Genomic DNA, 26240 nt, shown 5'->3' with positions numbered 1-26240 from the left:
GGCCTAAAGGTGAGAGCGGCGAGTGCTAAATCCCAGTGGTGGTCTGTGTTGGCAAGTTGCCTAAGTCCTCGTTTTTCAGTGAGGTGATTTAGGACAGTCATTGTCTGGGGATGTTTACTTCTTGCATTGCCCAACAGTGAGGTGATTTAGGACAGTCATTGTCTGGGGATGTTTAGTTCTTGCATTGCCCAACAGAAGTGTAGTATCCTCCTTCTTGGTCATCCTCGACATTAACCATTTCATGACAAAATTTCTCTTTTCTAGAAGGTAAATGGACTCAACCACACGGGCAATTGCAACTGATACCAAGATATTAGTAGCGGGTTGCCAAAAACTTCTTAGTTAAGGAAACTTGCATATTTATATATAAAGGTAATCACACATACAAACACATATGTGTCTGTTGCTAATATTTCCTATTGCTAGTTCTTCGTTCATTTTGAAAGAAATAGCATATTTGTAAGAAATTTACCACTTCCTGTGTAACTACAAGCATGAAACTAAATGTGAGGAAAAAATTATTTCGCTCTCCTTTGACACTGCCAACACATGCCCAGTGGTGTGTACAAACGTAACGCCGTGTGTCAGATAAGGCAATGCAGTAGTTTTTTAGTGGTGGTAATAATGGATCTTGTTTCACTTAATATTTGTCTAATGATGGCACATGGAGGTTCCTATTGATACTCCCGTACGGGGAAACTCTTCCTTTTTAAAAACAGATTCACCCTCCTCTCTGTTCTGAAAGTAGAGCCGAGCTCTGAGCATAGGGGAGAGACAAAAAAAAATAATTTTTTGTTTATTAATTTTTTTTTGTGGTTTCATTTGGACGTAAAACTTTCCTTCATGGTGAATGGAAGCCCCTTCCTTTATTTTTGCTCATGAACAAAAGAGGTTTGAGCTTCCTTGGACTGACCTTCTGGTGTTTCAGTCTTGTTTTTATAATAAATGGTGAAATGACAATTGTTGTTTTGTGGGAAATCTTCCCATCTGATCTCATTTTTTTTTCCTTACGCAATTTGTATGCAACTCAGCTTCCATTCCACAACCTCACATACAGTACAGAACTGTCACTTCTGACATGTGTCAGCATCATATTTATCAACTAGTATTTAGCAGCAATAGTGCTATCAACTGTTTCTCAAAAAAGTCCGAAAACTATTTAGAAATTTAATAGCTATTTTAACAATGTATTCTGCCTAGTCTCCAGGCTCTGCTTTATTAAAACCATTCAGTAACTCTGACAAGGTGGCAACGAGCTTCTGAGTTCATTTTTAGGAGAAAATGGTTCACAAACAGGATAGTGACAGGCTTTTATGATTACAGATTTCACATATTCTGTTCCTCCAGAAGGGCTTATATAGATTGATAGATCTACAAAGCAAGAAATGAAAAAATGAAGGGAAGAGATATAAATAGACTTTTTCATTAGGATGAATGATGGAAGGTATTAACCCCAGTACAGCAGTGTGCCTTTTACATGTCGTCGTCTTCATTCCTTTTGACCTGCTATCATCTTCCTTCTAAGTAAAAGTTAACTACAGTCTGAAACGCAGGTAAGGTGAGCAATAGCCGGAAACAAATGTTTCCTCAAGCATTATTACTGTTCAGAAAAGTGTCCGTCAGCCGAAATGTCAACCTCAAAATCCATTTAAGAACTGCACAGAGGCTAAATAGGCAGCTATTATTAACTTTTAAGTCTGCCTGACGGGTTTCAGACTAAGAACTGGGGTTAACTTGATGCACTGAATATTGCAGTGTATATTTAATTAGGGAGGCTTTGACTCTCAGATGGCTGAGAATTTATTCTGTGCAAACTGCTGCAAAAATATGATCAAACAGCTGCATCCAAATAGCTGCATCCACCTAAGAAAAGAATCTGCTGCATCACATTAAAATGCATAAAATTGCTCTTCCGTTGCATTTTCTTGGACTTTTATCCTAATGTAATTACTATCTACTTTTAACTTGACTGTTCTGAAGCACCACTGTACTTGTTCCTTAAATAAATTTTTGTTCATTATGCTGCAAGTTAAAATGTGAATTTTTCCAGAGTAAGTCCTGTTCTTCTCAGCTAATTACCAAACCAAACCATCTTTCCACTGCGCCTTACACAGACATTTCTTCATTTAAAACATATCTGTGGGATTGCTATGCGTGAGTTAACATTGTCTTTAATGTGTTTATCTATAAGCACAGAGGGCTCCAAAACACCAACGAGCATTAAGACACAAATAAGCAGAAAGTGAGATACTAAAGGGCTATTTAGTTGCTTCTGATTGGATTCAGGATCTTAGAAGGGAATGAAAAAGAAACAAATCAGAAATCACTTCCCTCCACTGGCTGTAAAATCTCCTAGATGTGTCCATTCCGCTTCTCTGCTCCACTTCCAGCACAGCTCTCTCGTCCCTGCCCCAGGTCATCCACCCCTAACTAAAAAAATCTATTCACACAGCAGTCTCGAAGGTTATATGCAAAGATATGAGTGAAAATGGGAAACTTGCCCACTCCTAACGAAGGACATCAAGCTAGATTAGACCTTCCAAGACAATTGAGATGATTTTCACTCATAAGAAAGCACCGAATTGCCACCGGCAGGTCTGGACAAGAAGCAGAAATTAAACGTGGGTACCCAATTCCTTTATGGAGAATAGGCATGGGGTTAGTTTTACATAGTGGATCAACTTAGTGCTGGATGTGTTTTTCTGGTTAGTACCTGTCAGCTGTTCTCCATTCTCAGGGATCTAAATTTCCATTGGTATCGTATGGCACGACATTCCTAAATGGCAGTAAGGGGGCTCACGGCCAGAGGGGAGTGGATTGGGCCCTGGGTGTCAAAGACAGACCTTGCCCAAATTCTGCTGAAGTAGACCAGACATGTTTTCTAAGCAAACAGGGCCCCTCACTTGACAATAACCTTCTTGTGAGGCCCTGAATACAAACCACATACACTCTTAGGCTGCGTTTTCCATGGATGTCACATTCTCTGGTGGGCATTTTGTCTTTCGCAGACACACAAAACACGGATGTGTGAAGCACGCTGTAAACCACTAAACAAACCCAACGATAATATAACACACTCGTGCACAAAGTGAAGAGTCTGTCTCCCCAGGTACAGATGTATCTGAGTTGTGTGCGTCTGCAGCACACAGACTATTACTCTTCCAAAGGCACCGTAGTTTGTGCCTTCCCCGTCACTGCCGGCCTTCCCGACCATTTAATGAAGCCGCCCTCTTCCAGAAATCGAGTTAGTAATTGTCTCACAGACGAAGTTTACAGACACCCGTAGGAAGCCCTAGCTACCGTCACGACCCGCCACAGCCGCATGGAAAGGGGTTGGCTCCGGGTTCCACTGACCAAAGACTGTTTCTGCGCTCCAAGTGACACGGCCGTTGCTGCTGCCCTGTCCTCTGCTGTTGCCCTGTGCTACCCATTCCTGACTGACTGGCAAGGCCCAGCTTTCCAAGGGAGCTTTGTCCAGGCTTTTCCTCCTCCTCAAGACCTACATTTCGTGGTGCTTCTCCGAGTGTTGGTGTTTCTCCTGCACAGCACCAGCCTTCATGCAGGCCCCTTGCACCTTCTCACAGCACACAATGTGCACAACATGCTTATGACTCCTTCCCACTCAGTTTTATCTTAGAATCTCTCTGATATATTTTCTTTGTGTTAGAAATCTAAATGAAAGTGTTAAAATAGATTTGACACTAATTTCTGTTGCATTATGATGGAGAACCGAACATCCCACAGTTCGTAGCAACGGCAAGAATTTTGTTTATGGTCCTTCACACTGTTTTGAATCAAAAAGTCTGCTTTTCCATCACAGCCATGAATTACTTGAATTATGTTTCCAGTAAGATTTTGCAGATATTATAAAAAGCTTTCCTACAAACAGAATTAACTTTTTCTACTATCTTCATTTCACCCACTAGTGTGAAGAAATAAAACAACTCTGTTAAGATTTATGACTAAATATTTGGTTGTGTACTATTTATCCTATAGCCACAAAATCGTATTGGCGTTTGTTCCTTTTCTTCCCCTACAGGTAGGTATTTTACTTAACCCCTCACATATGAGAAGTTAACTGACATGATCACACATTGTCCCCTTTTTAAATACATTCGTTCCTGTCTTCGCTCCTCTGCTTATCCAACATTATTCCATTCTCACTACTGCTTTCACCAGTCCCTGTGCTAGTCATGCAGCTACGGTGACCTTGTCAGGCAATTCTCACAACCTCTTTTCATGCAGCATCCTACCAAAATGTTCAGCATATTCAGATTTTTCCAATGCCCAATTAATGGCTTTCGACAAATACTTTTTTAAAGGTGTGCACATTTTCAAACTTTTTGAACAACATGGGTGGTATGTAAGGGTTTTACTGATAAAAGGCAGGTTAAGAACATGGGGTCATCATTTTAGAGGCACCGTCTAGCTACTTGCAAGTGTTGAACAGGTCTACTTAATTATTGGTCAGAGGGATACTGCACACTGCAAATGGCGTGTTCTGTCACCTCCTTATACCGATGACAAAGATGTCATTTGGACAAACAGACTAAATGGCGTCGGAAGCTTTGATTCACATTTAAATGTACATACGTAAAAACTTACATAAATACAGATATGCAACACGGACCACATGATTTTCAGCAGTGTGACTGGCCCATGCAAGCGGTTCACAGATCTCTGAAGAAGTTCAGTAAGCACAATCCCAACACCCAAATAAGGTGGTAGCACCTAAACAAGTGTGCCTTTGAGCACGACTGGTTGTGTACATGAATGGCAGATTCTGCCATTTCTCAAACTTTGTTCTTCACGTAGGTAGTTAATGCAAGACTAGGTCTCACCCCAGGTACTGTGGTTCCAGAGATGGAGAGGTGTGTGTCAGTACTTACAGCTGTCCTCGTCCTCCATGAAAATACTGATCACGTAGCAGGCATACACAAATCCAATCAGCTGTACAGAAGAAGAAGAAAAACAATCATTAGAACACACTGAACACGTACTAAGCTTTTCGTACAATGATATATAAATACAGGTATCAGCTAAATTTAAAGAAGATTTGCTTCCCTTTCCTGTATTTATACATAAATTTCAGTGCAAGTAGCTCAATTAAGAGACTTTCTCTCTTTTGCTCATGTTGCATTATATTTTAAGATCTTTCCCTAGTCCCACCAAGATCAGCATTGATGAATACCACCCCTGAGTTACAGCGGTGGAAAACACCTTGGTGTTCAGCTACTGCATCCCTTTGTTTGTTCAGTACCTCTGTTCTCACATGACTTTGTCCACATGACTGTGGGCTCCCTGAGTGCCTAATTTAACTATTGAAAAGATAAAATATTTATTGACTGCTACAGAATTAAGTCATAGTAAAGCTTGTCCACATGGGATGGCTTTTTGTGTTGCATAAAGTGTCCCAGTAAAGAGCTGTTTGGCAGAAGTTTAGTCGGATATGTGAAGTGTCACGATGTAGCTGGACAGTAAAGCTGGGTCATGATTCATCAGTGTCAGGAAACACCTTATCGGAAGGGCCTATCAGTAAATCACATTAACTATGCAAGAAATGAGCAGACTCATTTCCCCAAAGGACAACACCAGCAAAATCATGCCATTGTTTTAACAGCAGCTCACACAAAATATCCTCCTCAACCCGGATCTGTGTCACTTGTGCGACCGAGAGGAAGGGATTAAGATCTTTAGGATCAGAGAAGAGAAACTCCACTCATTTGCTTTCCATACAGACAAAATGTTTTCTTATGACCATCACCAATGAAGAAGAAAATCCCACTGGGCAAGGAAACCTATTAAACTGCACTGCCCAGGCATGTCCACGCTTGAGAAAATATTGTTTGTGCAGCTGTACACAATTCACACTACCTGAAAGCCCTGAAAAGACTGTTCATGAGAGATTTCTAAAATAACCCAGAGATTAGTTTTAAGAAAACTCCTTTTTCGCTGGTCCATTCAAAAAAAATCTAATTAAAATAGTTCTTCTAAGGGTGTCACGGATCAACCGTCTGAGAAAGAAGTAATTTAATAGTATCTAGACAGGTATAAGCTCCTTCAGAGGCACAGAAATCATTCCAACCTGCTTTCTGGTCGGGCTGCACGAGGAGCTTTACAAGCAGCTCCAAGAGCCTCTCCACAGACAAAAAGCTTGTCCACGCAAGGGAATTCAGGGAAGTTAAGATGAATTAACTAAAGCTGTGAAATGAATGCACGTAAGATAAAGTACATTAAATCCCGGTGTGGCCTTTCCCATTCAGAAATAAAGTGGCCTTAGTTCACTGTAGCTTAATCCTCCTCCAAGGGATTAATCTTCCCCACGGAGAGCTGAGCTACAGCGCGCTGAAGCCGAGATGCTGTCGCACCGTCCTGCCAGAGCCTCCTCTCCAGGGCGTTCACCTTGCTGGTGTTTCGGGAACGTGAGCTTCTTCTGACCTCCCTGGTGCTCCGAGCGGCCTGCGGTATTGGCAGCCTCCTTGGGGGGTTTGGGGCCGTTTCCCAGGGCGGAATTGCCGCAGCCCTGCTCAGGCAGACGCCACGTTGTTGTACTGATGCTCCGAGCGCAAACCAGCTCTGGAGGAGGAGGAGGTGCCCACCGGGGATGGCCGGGACCTGAGCTGCCAGGCCCCGCTGGGCCGGGTCACGGTGCCTGCAGCTGGACGGGACCAGCACCATGGTGGGGCTGGCTCTGCTCTACCTGCGCTGGCAGGTGAGAGGAGCCCAGCCTGCCGCTGGGGATGGAAACAGGATCTCAGGGTTCTGCTGCCCAGCACCTCCCGGACCAGCGCTGGCTTACAGACCCCTTGGCAGATTAAGCAAACTTTGTCCCTGAACTTCACAGCTGAGAGCACCTTTCAGGCATGACGACTGAAGCGATGTGACAGAAGGGCTTACAAGGGATCAAAAACCAAATCGTACTTGAGGTATATTGCTTGTGCACCTGAACGTTACACATAGATTAAAAAACTATTGCATTAGTGCCACACAAATACCAGAAAAGACGGGGCCAGTTTCCTGGTCACCATTTATGTTGTGCAGCTGGACTGTGTAAGTCACTTGAGTTTGTTTCTTTTCCCTAAACATGACTGAAATATTTTGAAGAGTAAAACTGCTGAGTAAATAATGAACATGATAAAAATGAATTGTAGTTCAGCTTGTGGGTTAAATGTTTGTGAAGAAAGGTCAAACATTTAGAATTATTTACCATTTTCCAATTGTGTATTTCTTTCTTTTTTCTTCTTATTAGCATTCTGTATTAAATTATCTTTACTTTTATAAATGCAATTCCCTCTTTACACGTACACGTATACTCCATATCCATGCATATTATATAAAACGTCTATCTGTGTGGGCTTCCAGCAAATTTCTCAGACACATCTGAGATGTTGGGCAGGTGGATAAAGCACAGAAGGAGACTTCCACTCTAACGTGTAATAAACCACCTGACACAAAAAAAAGCAACATGGAAAAATACTCTAAGAGGTCTTCTCTCTGAAAAAGTATGGGGCATGGCAAACCTGACTGTTTTAACAGTCCTGACAGCTTACATCTTGCTCTTTCAGTAGATCTTCTCTTTAAAGTAAATCTTCTCCCACTCTCTTCAGTGTTGCAAACACACTTTGTCTAACCTATGACCTTCTTGCAAAACCAGCAGCCACTCTCTGCTTCTTGGTATTTCTTCCTATTTCTCAGCATTAGTAGATAAATATTCCTCAGTCAGACAGAAATCACTGCTGCCTGTTGTGTTTATGGCATATACTTGATTAAAATATACCATTTCTCCAAGTGTATAGTTACTAATACCAGTAGAAATAAATAAATAAAAAAATATTCACCCTCTCTCAATTTCATAGTCTTTTTGGGCAAAAAAGAAAGATCAAGTCTCTAATCATGCCCAGAGGTATCATAACCCACCATATTCCACAAATATCTTTCTGTAATTAAATGGCAGAATGGATATTTCTAACAGAATAAAGCACCAAAGAGGACAAAGAGTGCTTTAGCACCGATTGTCAGGTGTTACTGCTCAGAGGTGGCTGGCAATGTTTGGCTTGTAACTAACATACTAGTAACGATAGTTGGGTAACTGATACCTACAGTACATTTAACACAAAGTCATAAAGTGGGAATATACCCTTCTGCAGATGAGACCTGTTTCCAGATCCTTAAACAGAGCTACAGCCACCACAGTATGAATATTTTTATAAATGAATTAATTAAAATCTCTTCTTTTGCTTTATTGATGGACACACTAATAAAATATTTACTCCAACAAATTACTTTCACTATCTTGATTAACCCAGCTGCTGTTTAATTAATAACGTTATGCTCATGTGAACCCATCCAGCCACCATGTTAATTGCCAATTTGCAGTGAGCTGACTGATGTGTACTGCCCGGTTTCTTGATATTGGAAATGTCGGGTATTGGCCTGGCACCAAGTGATAGACTTAAATGTGTGTTCCCTGATAACTAAAGAAAGTGTGATGCAAATGAGCCGGAAGATACTTAATTTTTTCATCCTGAGTTAGTAATCATTCAAAGACACCAATGAAGTGGCTGGAACAGGATGTCCAAAGCATCGAAGGTCACTAGCACCTGAAAGTATAAATGGGAGCCTCTGGCTTGATCCAGAGAGCAATTGAGATGCCAAGGTGGACTCGTCTTGACAATGTTGAATTTCGAGGCATGGAAACCTTCTGGGATCCCTGCACTGTACAAGGGACTGCCAAAACAGAACAGTTTGGGTTGGAAGGGATCCCACCCTCACAGGGAAGACTTTCTTCCTAACATCTAATCTAAATGTCCCCTCTTTCAGTTTGAAACCGTTACCCCTATCCTATCACTACAGACCATGGTAAACAGCCTCTCTCCACCTTTCTTCTAAGAACCCTTTACACATTGAAAGGCCACAATAAGGTCTCCTCGGAGCCAGATAACTCTCAGCCCCGATTGTTCTCATGGCCTCCTCTGGACCCGCTCGAGCAGGTCCGTGTCTGTCTTGTGCTGGGTCCCCCAGAGCAGGACGCAGCGCTGCAGGGGGGTCTCACCCAAGCAGAGCAGAGGGGCAGAATCCCCTCCCTCGACCTGCTGCCCCACTGCTCTGGATGCAGCCCAGGGCACGGTTGGCTTTCGGGGCTGCGAGCGCATGTTGCCGGGTCGTGTCCAGCTGTTCACCCACCAGCACCCCCAAGTCCTTCATCCCCCAGCCTGTGCTGATACAGGGGCTGCCCTGACCCAGGTGCAGGACCCTGTGCTTGGCCTTGTTGGACCTCACGAGGTTCACACAGGCCCACTCCTTGAGCTTGTCAAGGTCCCTCTGGATGCCATCTCATCCCTCCAGTGTGTCAACTGCACCACTCAGTTTGGTGCCATCAGCAAACTTGCTTGAGGGTGCACACGATCTCGCTATGTCATTAACGACAATATGAAACAGCACCAATCCCAGTACGGACCCCAGAGCAACACCACTTGTTACTGGTTTCCATTTGGACGTTGAGCCATAACTCTCTGGATGCAGCCATCCAGTATTTTCAGAACCACCAGTATTTTTGTACCAATAACCTTATTTCTTCAATGACTACCTGATAAATGTTTCTCACATTCTCCAAATCACAGCGGTGAGCTGGCTCAGGGGGCGGGAAACAATTGTCACTGAGGCAGGGGCTTCAGTGTGGCGTGCACAAAGGCGTTTCTTATTAGTGGAACATGGGTGCCTTTGTACGATGCTATTATCAAGGCTTTTGATGCATAATTTATCTTCTGCTGATAGCCTTAGGTAGAAATGAAGTAGTCTCTGTCATTTTTCTCCTGTGCAGGTGGTAGAGTCTCTAGAGGACAGAAATGCTTTAGTCTAACCAAGATCTCCAGGCTTAAGCTGTGGACATCTGCATGAAATATAAATGCCTAGTTTAATAGAAGTGAAATTAGATTATATAATTGTCTATCATTAAACTGTAAGAAACTATGAAAACACGTAAGAAATTAAAAAACTAATCATCTGAGCAAATATATGCTGTGACATATAATTGCTTTAATAAATGGATATTGCTAGAATATATCCTATTAAAAATAAGAACCAAACTGAGTGTAAAATGTATATTTACTTGCAAATTAATGTATTTTAATAGTTACCAGTTAATGTGCATTAACCTTTCCTTAGGAAAACAAGGACAAATGCAAAATGAAAGTAGAAGTGATTATTTAAATCAAGGCTATTGTCTTCAGACTGAAATATTTTTTATTAAAATTGATGATTTAGGTAATTCTGATTCAAATTTTTCTGCTTGGCTTTGTCATCATCAGCTCTGGCCTTTAAATACACTCCCACAGCATGTGAATCCTTTTCTGTTTATCTGCTCCACACACTGGTTCAAAGGAGACGTGTGAGCTGAGTGTTTAGGATCAGACGAAGAAGCGCCCCAGGCTACCAGGCTGATCTTCAAGACCAGGTGTACCATAGGACACTTGTCACTGTTCAGCCACTACGCAGGGCTTTGTAGAGATCTCACAACAACAACATAGGGCCGTCCAAATCAACTAAATAAACCTCCGGCAGCCCTGGCTCCCAGAGGACGCATGTGACATCATCGGTAAGCTCGGTTTGGAAGACTCCTCCAATCAAAAAGACAACTGAGCTCCACGTCCTTCCTTGTGCACACCCAGTCCACCCAGACTGACACCACCGAATATGGCTTTTCCTTGACCTCTGTTCTGCTGATGACAGCTGAAGAATGTTATTTCCCATCGATCTCTGTGGTACTTCAGAAGTGTAACTTTGCGAACACAACTCCTGTTTTCTGCAAGGTATTCCACTGTTACCAATTTCCCACAAAGACTGAGGCAGTATGAAAGGAGAAGAAACTTTTAAAATCAAATGTTTACGTTTAAAAAGGGTGTAGGCTAAAAAACCTGGCAAGATGCCTTTAAATTTCACTTATAAAATGGAAACTGTGTAGCAAGAGTGAACTTACTGAGTGAAAAGGTAAAAACGCACTACATTACAAAACATCCTGACTATTACTGTCTCCTGACTAGCCTTTTCAGGAGAGCTGAGAAACTCTAAGAAAAGGGTGAAACATGAGTAGTTCACCTTCTTAGTGACCTGCTTGCCACTGACATTTTTAATACTCTGCAAAGAGGACTGGAAAGGCTTTTCTTCCATGAAAAACTAGAAAAGCGTTAAATCAGAATGAGCGATACGTAACAGAAACAGGACATTATCCCAGGATCTGTGTGTATATGTGAGCAAGACAGAAATATGGCTAAGATTATCAGGCACAAAGAAATTATAACTCCACAGATTTTGAGACAATGACAAAGGCACCATTATCAAGAGTAACAGTAGTATATAGCTGCAGTATAGTAATAACCACCATGCACTACAACTGCATGATTATATACTATATACTATTGTATACAGTTATCTAATCATGTGACTGTATATAATTATGCATGCCAACTGCTTGATTATATACCTTTTATTAAAACTATATTGTAAAACAATATAGTTATGGACAATTTCAAAACAATGCAACTCTCTGAATTAAAGAAGGGACAGTCTCAAAGGTATGCTTGCATTTTCTAGAACTAAATGATGAAATGCACAACATTTTACAGTGGCAGCAGTAGGAGCCTCAACCTTAAAGTACTTAGAAATTTAAAACCATAAAAGCAGACAAACAACTGGAAAAATGCCCAGAAAACATAGCAGGATATAGTAGCAGCAACGTCTGAAGTACACCAAGCTGTCTAAGTATTGTTTTTTTTTCTTTACTTCATCTTCCTAAAATCTATTGGATCTGACTTGAATAAAATTGAGGCTTTAGGGGCATTGTCTGCCAATTTCATCAGCACAACCCAGAGCCAGCCTGGTCCAGCTGTGCTGCTCATGCTGCAGTGCAGAGCTCCCAGAGGCTACAACTCTGACAGGCCTTAAAATGTGTTACAGACTCTAAAAGTGGGTGACAGGAGCTTACCAGTACTTTTGCTTTATATTGACTGGGGAAAAACAAGTGAGCAGAGATGCTAAAATAAACGTCTATTCTTGAAACACACAGAGGTTGCTGCTGGCTAATACTGCAGGAGCTAATTCGTCTTGAATGCACTGGGAGGGGAGAGCAGCATGCTGTAAAAGACTGTTCCTGTGAGCTGCCATGCTTCTTGAAGTCCTACCCTGCATCTGCTGTTCTCAAATCTGGTTTCCAGAGTGTCCCTTTGTCTTAAAAATTAAGATTATATTTGATAATCTAATTTCCCCAGGCCAAGATCAGAACCATTGTTGTCTGCACTTGTCTGGGAATTTGTTTCTCCAGCAGCATAAACATAGAACTGCCCCTATTGCCCAGTTGCCCAAAAGGACTTCACCAGTTAAGAGGGAGGACTGGTGTGTTAGGCTGCCAAGGCGTGTCCCAGCTTTGTTGGGGCTGAGAAAAACAAGCAAGGGCATTGCACGTTCTCTCTCCCCCTCTCCCTCTTTAGCGCAGTTACGGCTTATTCTTCCTCTGTTGTTTTTTGCTGCAAGACCTTTAGAAAAAATATCTTGCATTCTGAGAACAGAAAGATGGAGGACTTGGAACAAACTGTGCAATCCAGACTCCTGTACAATTCTGTAGGTCACAGAATTTCATCTAGATACACTGGCAGCCTAATGGTAATGTTGTCAGAGCATCCCTCCCAGCCTGGGTCGGGGTACCGGTGCTCCCGATGAGTTATGTCCACAGAAGGGACCTGGGAACCTTCATCCTTAACTCACACAAGAGAAAGAAAGAACTAGTGTGACAGATATCTAAGATTTATTTTTCATTTTGAATGAAATGAAAGTCTCTCTATGTAAAAGCACTGAACAGTATTTAAACGTGACTGGCTAGAACACAGTGTTTCATCTTGCAACATATTAATTGCTTGTTAATGATTCAACCGAATGTAGTCAGTCAATAGTATAAACTAAAGCCAATCCTAAAACTTGAAAGTTAAATACAAAACGATGCAAAGTGAAGTGGATGAAGGTGGTAAGAAGGAAGAGGGAGAGAAAAATCTACATCTGAGTAGACCCTTAACAAAATCACCAGAAAAGAATGGGATAAACAAGCAAGACTTTCTCCAGACCTAGTTTTCCTACAGTGGTAAAGAAAATACTGGTTCTCCTAAGAATGGGGTCAGAGTTCTCCTATTTAAGGTTAATGACTAATTAGCTTGTCAGCTGAATAACGGTGAAGTGAGAAAGATATTCATATCTACTTTTACAATAGGCAGACAGAAAGATGGCCTGCCTTCATTTCTGTAAACCTGACTTTGTGTTAATCGGTTTTATATTTTCTAAATAACTACTTTTATTTACTTTTACCTTAACTTGTCAGTGTTAAGGATAATTTCAGAGCTACTTGCTGATGACACCATATTTCACATCTTTTCACATAGCAAAGAAATGCAGGTTTGATGGTGTCTTGTAACCTTAAGTATTTCTTCAATGTATCCATCGGGTAATTACTTCACCCCCGCTAGGCTGGACATCCCATTTTGGAAGCTGGTCATGACATCAGAAGAAAGAATGAAAGAAACGTCTGCCAGTGATTAGAGCCAATGTAAATCTCTTTGGCACGTGACAAGGTACTTGGGAAGGTTTCTGAATCCCAGGGAAAGCAATTATGCATGCAGGTGGTATCAAAGTAAACTCCTTTCAGAACAGCAGAATATTGCAAATCCTGGACATTTTTTATGCTAATTGTCTTTTTAAAATTCTTCCACGGCTTATACCGCAGTTATGAAAGATGTCCTTTGTCGACAGAATTCCAAAAGATATTTTTCCCTCCTTATTAGATCAGAAGGCACATAATGAGAGTATTATTTCCACTTACTTGTGGCAATAGACACAGAGGATGCATTTTAATTCCAACAATGCATTGCAATCTGTAAGAGTTACTTATTTTCTACTGAATCATTTCTTTCCCTTCATGCACGATGTAAGTAACACATGCATGAAACTATTTTATCACCGTGAGGCAGCGCTCATTCAAAGACAGACAAACTGTGGCACAGAAACAAAAATAACTAGTTCAAGATTTCAGCGAGGTGACAGCGAGTGAGCAATAGTCACTACAGCCTGATCCTCACTATTCTCTAACCTCCTTTATAGATACTTCTTAAATACCTATGTAATAGTAGCTAAAACTGAAGACATTATTATTCTAGCTCCTGTTAATCCATAAGAATGGCTTGAAAATTATATGAAAAAACATGCAAAGCTTTCACTAACCGCAATTATGCTAGAGCATACCTCAGAGAAATACAGAATAACAAAAAGCAACCCACAGATAAAACCTAAGCCATCATATTAACTCATGTTAGGAAGTGTTATATGATCTAATGAACTGCAAAGTAGGATTTAATCTCTACCCATGCCAGGCTGTTCATATTATCCCCCCTCGTGGACCCCTCAGAGAGGATTTTCAGGAGTGGTGGACACAGAAATGCACCTCAGAAGTAAGCTCCAAAGCCTGAAAGACACGCACCAGCTTAGATCCGGCACTAATGAAATCACAGGGAAAAAAAAAGGCTTGAATAATAACCAAGACCTGGCTAAAACTCATAGCAGTGTAGAACTTCATATAAGGCGGCATGGATGAACGCAGATTGTCTGAAAACTTCTTATAATCCAGTCTGCAGGGGGAGCTGGAAAAGCAGCATATGGTATTTCTCTCTGAGGATCTCAATCCCAAACTATTTTTGGACATTGCATAGTTCAGTTTTCTTTTTCTATTAATATTTTTTTCAATACATCAAGGAAAAACACACAAAAAATAATAACTTTGATATTTTTTCTTGGATGTGTAACTATATACTGGAAATTCTTAAAATCTTATCTTCTTTAGAGGACCACAGATGGTAAGTCTGTCTATTCTTGGCAAAGAGAGTCTACCTCCATCTTTAAGAAGGTAAGAAAAGACAGAGCAGGCAAACAGATGATGGCTTTTGATTCTCAAAAATGAAAAATGGAACAAATCACTTCTACATCCACCAGACTTTGATACTGTTTTGCCTTTTTGTGTGTGTTCATTGAAATGCACAGTGATGAACAATGTTTTGTCACAGATAGAAGAGGCGAAGGTAAGAAATTCCTTCTTGATCATCACTTTGATTTTCCAAATCAATTTCCATCTAACAGGGTATTTAGCAGATGATCTACCACATGTGTGCTCTCACTTGTGTATGAATCTGCTGTATTCAAACCACTGAACAAATGACTCAGTTTTGAGCCACAATTGAGCTAGCTTTGCTCTTTGGGAAAAACAATACTACAATCAGAAATGTGGCTGGATTTATGTGTTTGGCAGGTAAGACAGCAGCCTGTGCACTCAGCCGTAACATCTAAAACTGTGCAACACAAAGAACTCTACAATGGCAATGCAGGTCACTTTGAAAACCCCTTGTATGATAGCTGGCTTTCCTTTATGGCTACACTCCCCACTGTAGTTCTTCTCACCGTGGATAATACTGTTTAATTCCTCCAAGCTGCTGCCTCAATGTGCAGATGGAGGTACGTAAACACACACGCTCACACGACCTTATAATGCTTTGCGGCGTGGTCTGCTGTGATATGTGAGAAACAAGACTACCATGAAAGCAGCAATGTTATCAGTTTGCTCAGGTATTCCCAGTTAAACTGCGTGCTAAAAGGCTTTTGTGCTGGATTCCCACTGGGCAGAAAAGCTATCAAGAATCACAATGAACCTTCTCTTTCTATCAGCACCTAATGAATTTCAGAAGCTGCTTCTCCAGTCATATCTGACCCAGCCTGATCCTTTACACCACATCTTCCTGGCACAGTTTATTTGCTTGCAGTATATGGTCCCCATACGTACGTTGTGGCTTCATGTCCTATTCACTCCTGTTTCTTACCAACAGCTTTCACTTGACACTGCATCCCACTGCCCCTTTACCTTCACCGGGGTCTGATTCTGCAGCCCGAAGCCCAGGGTGCACCCAGAATCAGTACTTCTTTTCCGAGAAGCCGGTAATCAGGCAGTGTGCAAAACACACGAGGTACACTGGAGCCATCCTAGAAAGGACTTTGTCTCCCACTGTCGCTACAAAACCAGCATAAGCACCTTCACGTGCTCGTGAGTGTGACCCCACGCGCTGGCCGCACGGGTGGCAGCAAATGCATTCTGCCCCAGCCAGCTGTCAGCACATCTTAGCAGAGGGGAGGCAGATTTGGCCCGAACACCTACCTTGAGGCTACTCCTACAAAGAAATGTAAACGCAGCAGGAGAGGCTGTACCTGGTAAAAGCAATTGCCAAAGGAGCCAAAGCTGAATTCAGTGCACTGGGAACAGGTCTTGACCAGAGACGGGGATTAACTGGAAGTCTGTTTTTGAAGTCCTTGACTCTGGCTCACCTAGACTGAGCTTTTGGCTACAGCACGTAGAGTTTCTTTCCAGAAAACAAGCTCAGATTTAAAGAAATCTAGGACATAAGTGATGGTGCTTATTCAGGTCTTGTTCTGATATGAAGACAGACTGAATTACACAGCCTGAAGGACAGCAAGTCAGGCAGAGAAAAGGCTAGCCCACTTCTCCTCCTCCTTCTCCTTGCATTCAGAGTTGGGACAGATTTTTGCCAAGAAATCTCCCTCCTGTATGTGAGGCAGACCAGGACCTCAGCAATATGTCCTTAGTCCTTGGAAGAAACCTTAATATACATGAGGGAGGCTGAAGGCATCCCCAAAACAGGCAGCTTTGGACATCTGGAACACATTTCTAGGGTTCCTCTGCTTCCACTGGACTGGCTGTTTGCTCAAACCCTCTTCCTTTGTTTCCTTCCAGGTGCAAATAAGTTTAAGCCTACAAAACCATGCGGTGCTGCACAGACTAGCTGAATAAATACCTGTGAGGTTAAACTTTACGGCACTCTTTCCCCTGCTGTTACAATTCCCTTATATTGTGAGCAGAAGTAGAGCTAGCTTGAGGGAAGCTCAGGTAGGCCTATTTTATAGACAACTCTCACATTAAAAAATCATGAATGGCTTGGAAAAGATGAATACAAAATAATTAATCCCACTTTTCATTATATAAGAACAGTGGAAAACCAGATGAAACTCTCAGATCACAGACTAAGGCACTGCCTTTCATCACAAACTGAAGGAAGGGCATTTTCCACCCAAATGAGAATTAAACCACGGAACTCAATATCCAGAACATGCTGGAGAGGTGAGACCTACACATGAGTCAAAAGCTGATTAGGCACATTCAGCGAAAAAGCGTTCATCAAAGGGTATTGAAAACAAGATTTCAGCTACAACAGGTTTGTTCCAGGAAGTCCCAGGCAATATCGCCAGGAGACGTTAAGAACTCATGTTTGCTGCATTAAACATGTCCATTTATTACTGCTTACATTTGCTAAATTCAGCTGTAAATTGCACAGCTGGAAAATGAGAGTATGGAAATCTGACTTACACAATGGGAAAGAGATTAAAATGTTAACTCTAGGTTTAACATATGTATTACAACTTCAACCCAGTATTTGTTGAACTGAAATGCATTAACTGAAGTTTGTTTGCATTCAGGTTTTGGAATTTAAATGAAACGATTCAGGTAGGTGTGCTACCTATTCCAGATGAAATGCAAGACATGATGTTAGACACCTCCAAGTAAGGTACGTAGAATAGATATGACTGATGCTCATCTATCATGCTGGATTTCCAGGATTACTCTCAGCAGTTCATAATTCAAGATTTCCTTGCACCTTTATCAATTGTGAGAAATACAGCTACGATCGGAGCTGGGCCAGGAAAACTTTGTTTAAATATAAGCAAATTGGCTATAACAAAATGTCAAAATACTTGACGGGTTTGGTTCTGGAGTCTTTAAAAAGTCAAAAAGTCACACTAATCAGCCAATCCTTGCTGGTAAAAAATCATTAATACTTAAGAACTGAAACACCTGTACGGAAAAAAATGCCTTCTTAAATGAAAGGAAGGATGTGTTAGTCAACTGTTATGTTTCTAAAATACTCTTTATCTGACTGTGGGACTCATATTCACAACCTTACCTCAAAAACTGACATCAGTTTCCAAGTACTAACCATACCTATGAGCCCTTTGTATTTCTCAGATTTTTGGAAAAGTAGTTCCTGTACGCTCAGCTTAGCAGATATGTTGAAATGGAAAGCTGTGCACTGGAGCAACCTCCCTCCGTCACCAAAGGTCTGAAAGTCTGTCCAGTGGGAGAGGACTGAGCCCTGTTCATAATCCAGAATATCAACTAGTTGGTCCCAAAAATCGACCTGAGAACACCGCCCCCAAGTGAAGAGTGCTTAGAAAAGAATTGTTCTTTTGTTATATATCTGATTTTCTTATAGACTGGCCTACAAAACTCAATGCCTCTCTTTCTCCATTTAGGCTTTCTAGAAAGAAAAGTGACCTGAGGATTTAGTTAAGGGAGTTCAGCAAGTTTACTAAAACCGAAAGATCTCATATTCATCAGGTAAACTCCTACCGCCTGTTTAGAGATAGTCACAACTGTGTGACTCAAGGGTCACTAGAACTCATTCTTCCTTAATTTTTCTCCGTATTTTCTTAGGGATATGGCTCATTCTTTATATGTGTATGTGGGAAAATGGGTGTGCTTACAAAAGGACGTTTCCAAAAATTCCCAGCATTAAACAACAAGGATTTTTAATCTCTACATTTTATGTACATTAAATATTTAAAAATAATTATCGACCAAAAATGTGTGTGATGCTGAACTTGACCTTCATTTATTTTAAATTAGGGGGAAAATTCTATGCTACTACATGAAAAGAGGAACGGAGTAGTAAGCCAATCCAGCCTGCATATGGATTACTTGAGACAAATATAATAAAACCAGAAGCATATAGGGGCAAACTCAGCAAGGTCAAGACACAAGATACAACTAAAAAGAGAGTAAAGCATAATAAAAACCATTCAGCAGCATATTGCTAACAAAGAGCAAGCTCAAGCGAGGAGCTGCCCCAGTCCTCAGTGATGTGACCCTGAGGCTGAAGGCGCACGTGGCAGCAGTAATGACTTTCCAGCACAGGCAGGTCACCCACCAGGCGCGCAGCCCACCACAGCTGAGCAAACATCTCCTCCGGCCAACCGGAGGCATGAGGCTGAGCAGCTGGATGTCAGGTCTGGCTCTGTGAAATGGCGTTGCCCTCAGGGGAAGGAGTACAGAACCATGGCGTGGAGAGGGCTGAAAAATCCAGCTCCTTTTCTCTTTATTCCCTTCTTCAGTAGAAAGATTAACTGTGGTCAGTGAGGTAATGCCACTGGCACTAATGAAGGACTCAGGTGAGAATAAGGAAGAATACGTTATTGATCATTTGCATAAATTAGAACTCTGAAGAACTTCAGGTGTACTAGCCCTGGTAAATTCAACTCAAAGCATGTACAAGCCTGGCTGCAGCAATCTCAAGCATGATAGAACATACTTGTGAGAACTTGATTAAAACAGGGGAGGCTGAAGATCAGAAAGTCAAAGACTTTCTTTACACAAAGACAGGAAAAGAGAAGGGAAAGAGGACACACAGAATTCTATCCCTAACTTCATTTACCTTACTGAAACAAGGAACCAGTTTATTAGGGGGTAAATAAATGTACTAGTAAGAAAACAAGGTGATAAGTAATAGCTAGTAAGAATTCATCAGAATCCTGTTAAGTCTGTTCCTTTTTAGGAGAGATCATGGGCTTTGTGGTTAGGGAAGGAGCAACAGGTGTGATATATCTTGATTTTAGTGAGCATTTGACACTGCTTGACAGTCTCACAAGCAAACTACAAGAATGTTGCTAAGATCAAAGTATTATACAGATTGAATAACTGACTTGAAAACGCACTCAGAAATAGCTACTTCTTTTTCTCCATCAAATTAAGAGATGGTAGCCGATGGGCCCTGTAGAATTCCACCTGGGTCTGGTACTACCCATTAGTCACTTGGTTATCTGAAGAGGCATTATGCCTTTTACACCTCCATATCGAAGCAAGCTGGCCGCGGTTGCAGGCCCCACAGAGGCCAAGATTAGAATTAAAATAATCTTGACAAACTGACAAAGGGTCTGGAAAAAAATAGGATATGATTTAGTAAGGCCAAATGCAAATTACTACACTTAAGTAGGAACAATGAAGTACTTGAGGGGTACGAATAGGGTGAACAACAGGCTACACAGCAGTTCCACAGAATAATGAATCACACCCAGACTACGACTTGATAATATCACACAGAGTGTTGGGAAAAACCCCAGATGGCATATTGGGATGCCAAACTGAATTTCAAGGTGCATCAGGACTGCCCTGGAACACAGCAAGGCCTTGGTTGACGGACTGTGCGTATTTTGGAGATCTCAGCAAAGACGAGAACCAATTAGAGGGAGTCTGGATGAGAATCATAAGGTTGATCAGACATCTGGAAAACATGACCTCTGTGGAAAGCTTATGAGACTAAATTACACACTCCCTTAAAACCTCTGGATCTGGGAGAGCACATTTGCAGTGTTTTGTTAGCTCACACTGTTCACAGAAAGATTAAGTGCAAAGGGCTTCTTCAGACTGCTGCCATCTACACCACTTATCAGACAATTTTATTCTAGAAATAATATGTTACTGTCAGAGGATAAAAATCTTAACAGAGCTTTTCAAATTCAATTACAACATGAAACAACTACTAATATCAAAAGACTTAAGGGTTTTCTCATTAGTATTTTAAAGCAGCATGACAGATTATTTTGAGTGTGTCAATAATGATTCACTCTTCTTGTTGAGTCCCCGTTGCAAGGAAAAATCTTAAGACAGTTGAACTGTCTTTTTCAGGCCAGTATATGAAAAACATCATTAAAGTTGTTATGAATCTAGACAGGGCATAACTTTGTCTGACAGCTATAACAGGAGCAGATGAGATGCAAAGAAGAATCTGATGACTTCAGGTTTTGTGCTGGCTACTATGTGGGCAAGATTCAGTCACTGTGCAAGAAATATGAGACACAGGAAACCTGTCCAAAGCTGAAAAGAGAAACAAGGTGAGGGGGGGTATTATTCTCTGATGGTGAAGAGATACTAATCAAGATGGGATATTACCTTCCCAATAGGCTAAACAAATCACCACCATGAAACAGTAAACATCTTTGACATTAAAAAAACCCATAAATTACTGCTGGACCCTGGGCTGTACATAAGAATAAATCTGTAGTTCTTTCTAGGAAGCACCTTTGAGACGCTGCCAGCCAGATGTCCAGGTGTCCACAGCTACCCAGAAGGTGGTTAGATGTGTAAACATACGTATCTAACATAATTTTAGGAATCACAGAGTACTCTGCCAAGCTTCCAGCTGCCACTCCAGGAGATCAGTACCTTGTAGGCCCCACTTCACACCCATTTACCATATGCAGATGTCTTAGGAATTTAAAATAGCCAGCTGAAAACTGGTGGGATGGCATAAGGTGCCTACAATGACACCTAATACTTTCATTTAGAAGGCACATCTTCCAAACCATGCAGAATAAACAAAAAAGGTATTCTAGAAAGTTTTTTTTCATTGTCTAAACTTCACCTCACTTACACTGACCCAAATGTGATTAGGTTCTGTACAGTTGTACACTTCTGTAGAAAACGCTTGAAGTTCTTCCCATCTACATAGTACAGTGTGACACTATCAAGAGAAGTTGAATTAGATGTGGGTCGAGGGTGGTTATACCTAGATTAACGTCTTCTTCCTGGAGAGGAGAGCAGGAACCTAGAACTGGTCCTTAGGGCGCAAGAGAATTTTCTTCCAAAAGGTGTGGGTTTGTGCTGTGGTATATTGCACATAGATTGCACACCGTGGATGTTACTGTTAGTGTCTCCAGCTGCAGAGCTCAGGGACACCCTCCATCATGGTGGTGAGCCGTTTTCTGTCCTCAGCTGTCATGAAGCTAACTTGTAGTCAGAGCAGCAAGTGAAGATCAAGAAACAAGGGAACTCGGCTTTTAGGCTTTTAGGATTTAGATATCTAAAGCATCCTGCAGTCAAAGCTCAGCTAAACTCAAAAGAAAAGCAATGAAAAGCAATTTCTCCACTTTTAACAGGCACCTCCCCCTGCCAGTAGGTCGGGCTGGCAGCCCGCGGACAGGCACCCTCGTGGGGAGGACAACTGCTCTCAGCTGAACCGAGCTGGGCAGCCCTCGGGACGGATGCACCACAGGAGAATGGGTGACCACAGAAACTGTTTTGACGTGGTACAGGTAAAACTTTTCTACTCCTAAAAAAACTCGGCAGAGGGTTTACAAGGCCCTAGAATAACTGTTTGAACTGTTACTTTTATAGCATATTTTAAGCAAATGCTCAATCAAAATATGGCGCAGCATTGTATAGAGTGGATATTTAAACCTGCTAAGATAAACTTGCAAAACCTCTAAAAAAACCTGAGGCAGCTGAGAGAGGAGTCATTTCTTCAGTGAAGAAAAGCTGATACTCAGCATTCATTGGATTATAAACATGGCGGCATTCAAACATGGGTTTATTGAAACATTATTTTAATATTGTCTAAGATCAAACAATCCCCGATGGTTAATCTGGAATCCCCACAGCTAGGCCTGTCAGATGTACTGAAAGTTTAATCAGACTTTTAACACACCGATGGACTTTGAGCAGCCTGGAGCCTCAGGAAGAAAAAATCCTTAGGAACAATCATGAAGAGACTGACGACGATATCTCAATAGTCGGCAGCAGCAGTGGAGAACCTCAAGAGAACGCCTGAGTGCACTGAATCCAGGCAGAAGGTCACAGAACATTAAAGCAGAGCAACTGTAGCCAAGAATAATGCACTTCTAACACAGGAAGCTGTGCTTTTGATCTTCCCTACCTGGCTGAAGAAATCTGGCTAAGACTTCAAACCTTGAAAAGAAAGGCAGATATAGAAAGGATCAGCAAATACATATTTTAACACTCTGTGCAAGACTTGCCTATAGGCAAAGATCACACTCTAACACACTCTAAAGATCATTATCTCTAACGTTTCACTACTGACACAACATGACAAATGACTGACCCTCTGGTGCTATGGACAGTGGCTATTCAACCTAGAACAAGTCCAGAGGAGATATTTATTTTACTGTACTGGCCAGACTAACGATGGCTGTAGCAAAGACCCTAATAACAGCGTATGGGTGCTACAGCCGTGCAGAACCTCTCCTCTCCGCAGCTAATTGTTTCTGCTGTGGGTCTCCCTGGCCTTACCAGGTGAAACAACAGGTTCTCTCATCACAAGAGTTTACATCTCCCACATCAGGTCATAGCCTGTCTCTCCCATAGATAAAACACATTTAGAACAAAATGAGGGATCCTGTGTCAAGACAATTATTATCTCAATTAGTGACATTATTAATATGCTCCAGCAAAAGAACAACTGCACTTTACTGCATTAACAGGTGGAAATGTTCAATTCCTAATTAACTTTATAGGACAGAAAATTATTAAACTATATCTAGAAAGGTCAAATTAAAGGGTAAGAGAAGAGCAGAACTGTGCTGTACTAAATTCTGTAGCGAGGAAGCCCATTCCAAGTTGTGGAACCCTTTGCAAGGGACTGAAAAGCAGAAAGGCAAAGATGTCTTCAGATAGGGACAGTTTCTGAATGTGTACGCTAAGTTCTTCTAAGAAACCAATACTGCATTTGTAGAGCAAATCATTGCACAAATGCTAATGTGCAGATGCACCATTGACTGGCTCCACATTTAGAAACTCCAAATCGTAATTCAGAGTAACAGAAAAAGCCTCCCCAGGTTGCTTTTTCATTGGCTACTTAGCCAACCATGCAACAGGAACTCTGCCACCTTTCACGCCCTATGTCCTTCACCATCCCTGGAGGTATTTAAAAGACGTGTAGATGTGGCGCTTATGGACTTGGCAGTGTGAGGCTAACAGTTGGACTTGATGATCTTAAGGGTCCTTTCCAACCTAAATGATTCCATGATTCTATTATTTCCTTGGTTTCTACCCTCCTTACTCAATTAAAGATGATCTGAGGATGACCCACAAAATAGTAGAGAAGGTAAAAATAATAGTTTTTACACAGCTCTTGCATATGGTTGAATGTTGTTGAAGCTTCAAAACTCAATACTAGGCAAATCTAGGCTCTCCTTTGAAATTCCTAGGCTTCCAATGAACCTTTTTTTTTTTTTTTGGTTTTAGCCCACTCACTGTGTTTTTTAACAGTTTCTTCCTGTTCATTATGTGGAGTTTTTTAAGGATTATGTCATACAGTGTTTACGGAATTAGTAACTGGGTTTTCAGAATACCACTAAATACTGTGTTTGTATGGAGGAATTAGTCTCAGTCTTTAAAGACTGGGGCTATTTTCCCTTAATAAAGCCTGTTTTCTTATTTTCAGTCCTCATGGCTTCATCGCAACAGAACTAGACAATACGGTATTTCACATGCAAACCTAGCCATGGAAATCCAGAACAAAGTCTTCAGGCTCCACGTTTGGGTATACAGCAGGTCAAACAGCCTGAGGGGGTCTCAGGGCACTTTCCCAAATTATTTTGCATCGTTGTATTTAAAAACTGATTTAGGGTGGAAACTCATCTTTGTCCAGAGTTTTTGGCAGATGCCTTCAAACACTGAGACATGGAGGGCAAATTGAGCAAATAATTATTTATACATCTAAGAGGATTTATGTGTATTTTATAGTCTAAAATCCTTGCAACAGACATCGCCTGCTCTGCTGAGAAGCTTCTGTAGTCGATAGGGTGCCAAAGCTTGCTTTCAGACTTTGTGTGGCCTCAGTGAAGTTGGACACGACAGGAGGACTGAGAGCCAAGGGACACGCACAAAAGGGAGAGAGAGCACTTTGGGGTATGGGAATAATGTAAGGAACACTATGAGATGGCAGAATTAGCTTGAAAGCAAGTAGAATACAGTATTCTGTAACGACTGCTCGCTGAAGCTTTGGAAGGTTTTCACTGCTTGACTTTTCCTCATTTTTTCTGTCAAATCCACAAGATATTTACCGATAGAATAGAACCATTTTCTCTCCCACTTCTTTTCATATTCATTATTACTCTGTTAGCAAGTTAATCTACGGGATATAGAAACCTAAGTACCTTTACTTTGAATCGATAACTTGCAGAACAGACACAGAACCTCTGGAAGTCCTTATCTAAAGGGTACATTATCTCTTTAATTCTCTTTAACTTAACAGAGCTTTCCTTTCAAATAAATGACCTACAATCTCAAATAGTCTTCAGCTTCCAGGTGTCATCCATTCCCCCTTCTTTCTCTCTCTCTCTTTATTTATTAAAGTATGGATCAAAATCACATTTTCCACTGATGCTCTTTCATCATGACTTTGGTTGAGTGTGAAATTTTCCCTGGAAATAAATGACTGTTCATTTTCCAACAGATATTCAGATAATGAAAAAGCTTTCATAAGTTATGTCTTTTTAGATTTGATTGAGAGTCTATTTTCAAGTAGAAAGAAAGAGTCACATTTATTTCAGACTTCCCCAGATCAGGCATTATTTATCCTCCATCTTCTTCAACTCTCTAATTACATGTTTTATAATGTACTGATATCATGGTATCTATTGTGAATACTTTTAATCCAGTAGATTTAGGTTTAGACCCGCACTTCAGTAGCTCAGGTGGTATATGCCTAGAATGGCTATTGTACCTCTCTGCAAGGTAGCAGACTTTGCTTCTAGTTTTATCTACCAGATAAAAGCAGTTTGGATTTTCTTTTTGTCAATAAAAAAGAAGCAGGAGACAGCTGCATAGTTTTACTGCTCTTGTCTTTGCTAACATCCTCATTTGTTCTTACGAGACGAAATCATTCTCTTCCTTCCCCTCAGAATCAGTGGTCAAATGGAAAATGTGAATGGCACATAACGAAGTAAATAAGGCACGACACGAGGGGAAATTTGGTTGGTTAGAGCAGGGGTCTAGGATATAAGGACAATAATAGAGCTTTAAAAGTGCCATATGGTGACTAAAAGGCTCAATTTGTTTCAGAAGTGCTGCATTACACTAGATAAAAGACCTTTTGTATCAGCTTCTTTATGTCTCATCTTTGCAAATCGACCCCACTTTATTCCTTCACTCATTTACATATTTTTCTGTTGTTAATAGCAAATATAAGAAAGCTTAAAATTGCCCAAGTTCCATAAAAATCAGACGTATTCTTCATAAAGCTGCAAATGTATGCTTCTATTACACTTTTGCCCAAGACAAATATAATAAAATACACTGT

The 26240-nt window shown here is 41.2% G+C and overlaps 1 protein-coding gene across 1 annotated transcript in view; it reads right to left on the bottom strand.

Annotated features, from left to right (window-relative positions):
• The window catches only part of NKAIN3 (sodium/potassium transporting ATPase interacting 3), a 306962-nt gene that overhangs the window by 10051 nt on the left and 270671 nt on the right, over nucleotides 1–26240 (bottom strand). Inside the window, exon 6 of the mRNA XM_086472468.1 lies at nucleotides 4890–4950. Coding sequence (XP_086328594.1) covers nucleotides 4890–4950 — 61 coding nt within the window. The remainder of the gene's footprint in view (nucleotides 1–4889; nucleotides 4951–26240) is intronic.

The sequence above is a fragment of the Leptosomus discolor genome, chromosome 13, assembly GCF_034619465.1.
Source record: "Leptosomus discolor isolate bLepDis1 chromosome 13, bLepDis1.hap2, whole genome shotgun sequence".
NCBI classification, from domain to species: Eukaryota; Metazoa; Chordata; class Aves; order Leptosomiformes; family Leptosomidae; genus Leptosomus; species Leptosomus discolor.
The sequence above is the reverse complement of the archived record's forward strand: the minus strand, read 5'-3'. Positions and strand labels throughout refer to the sequence as shown.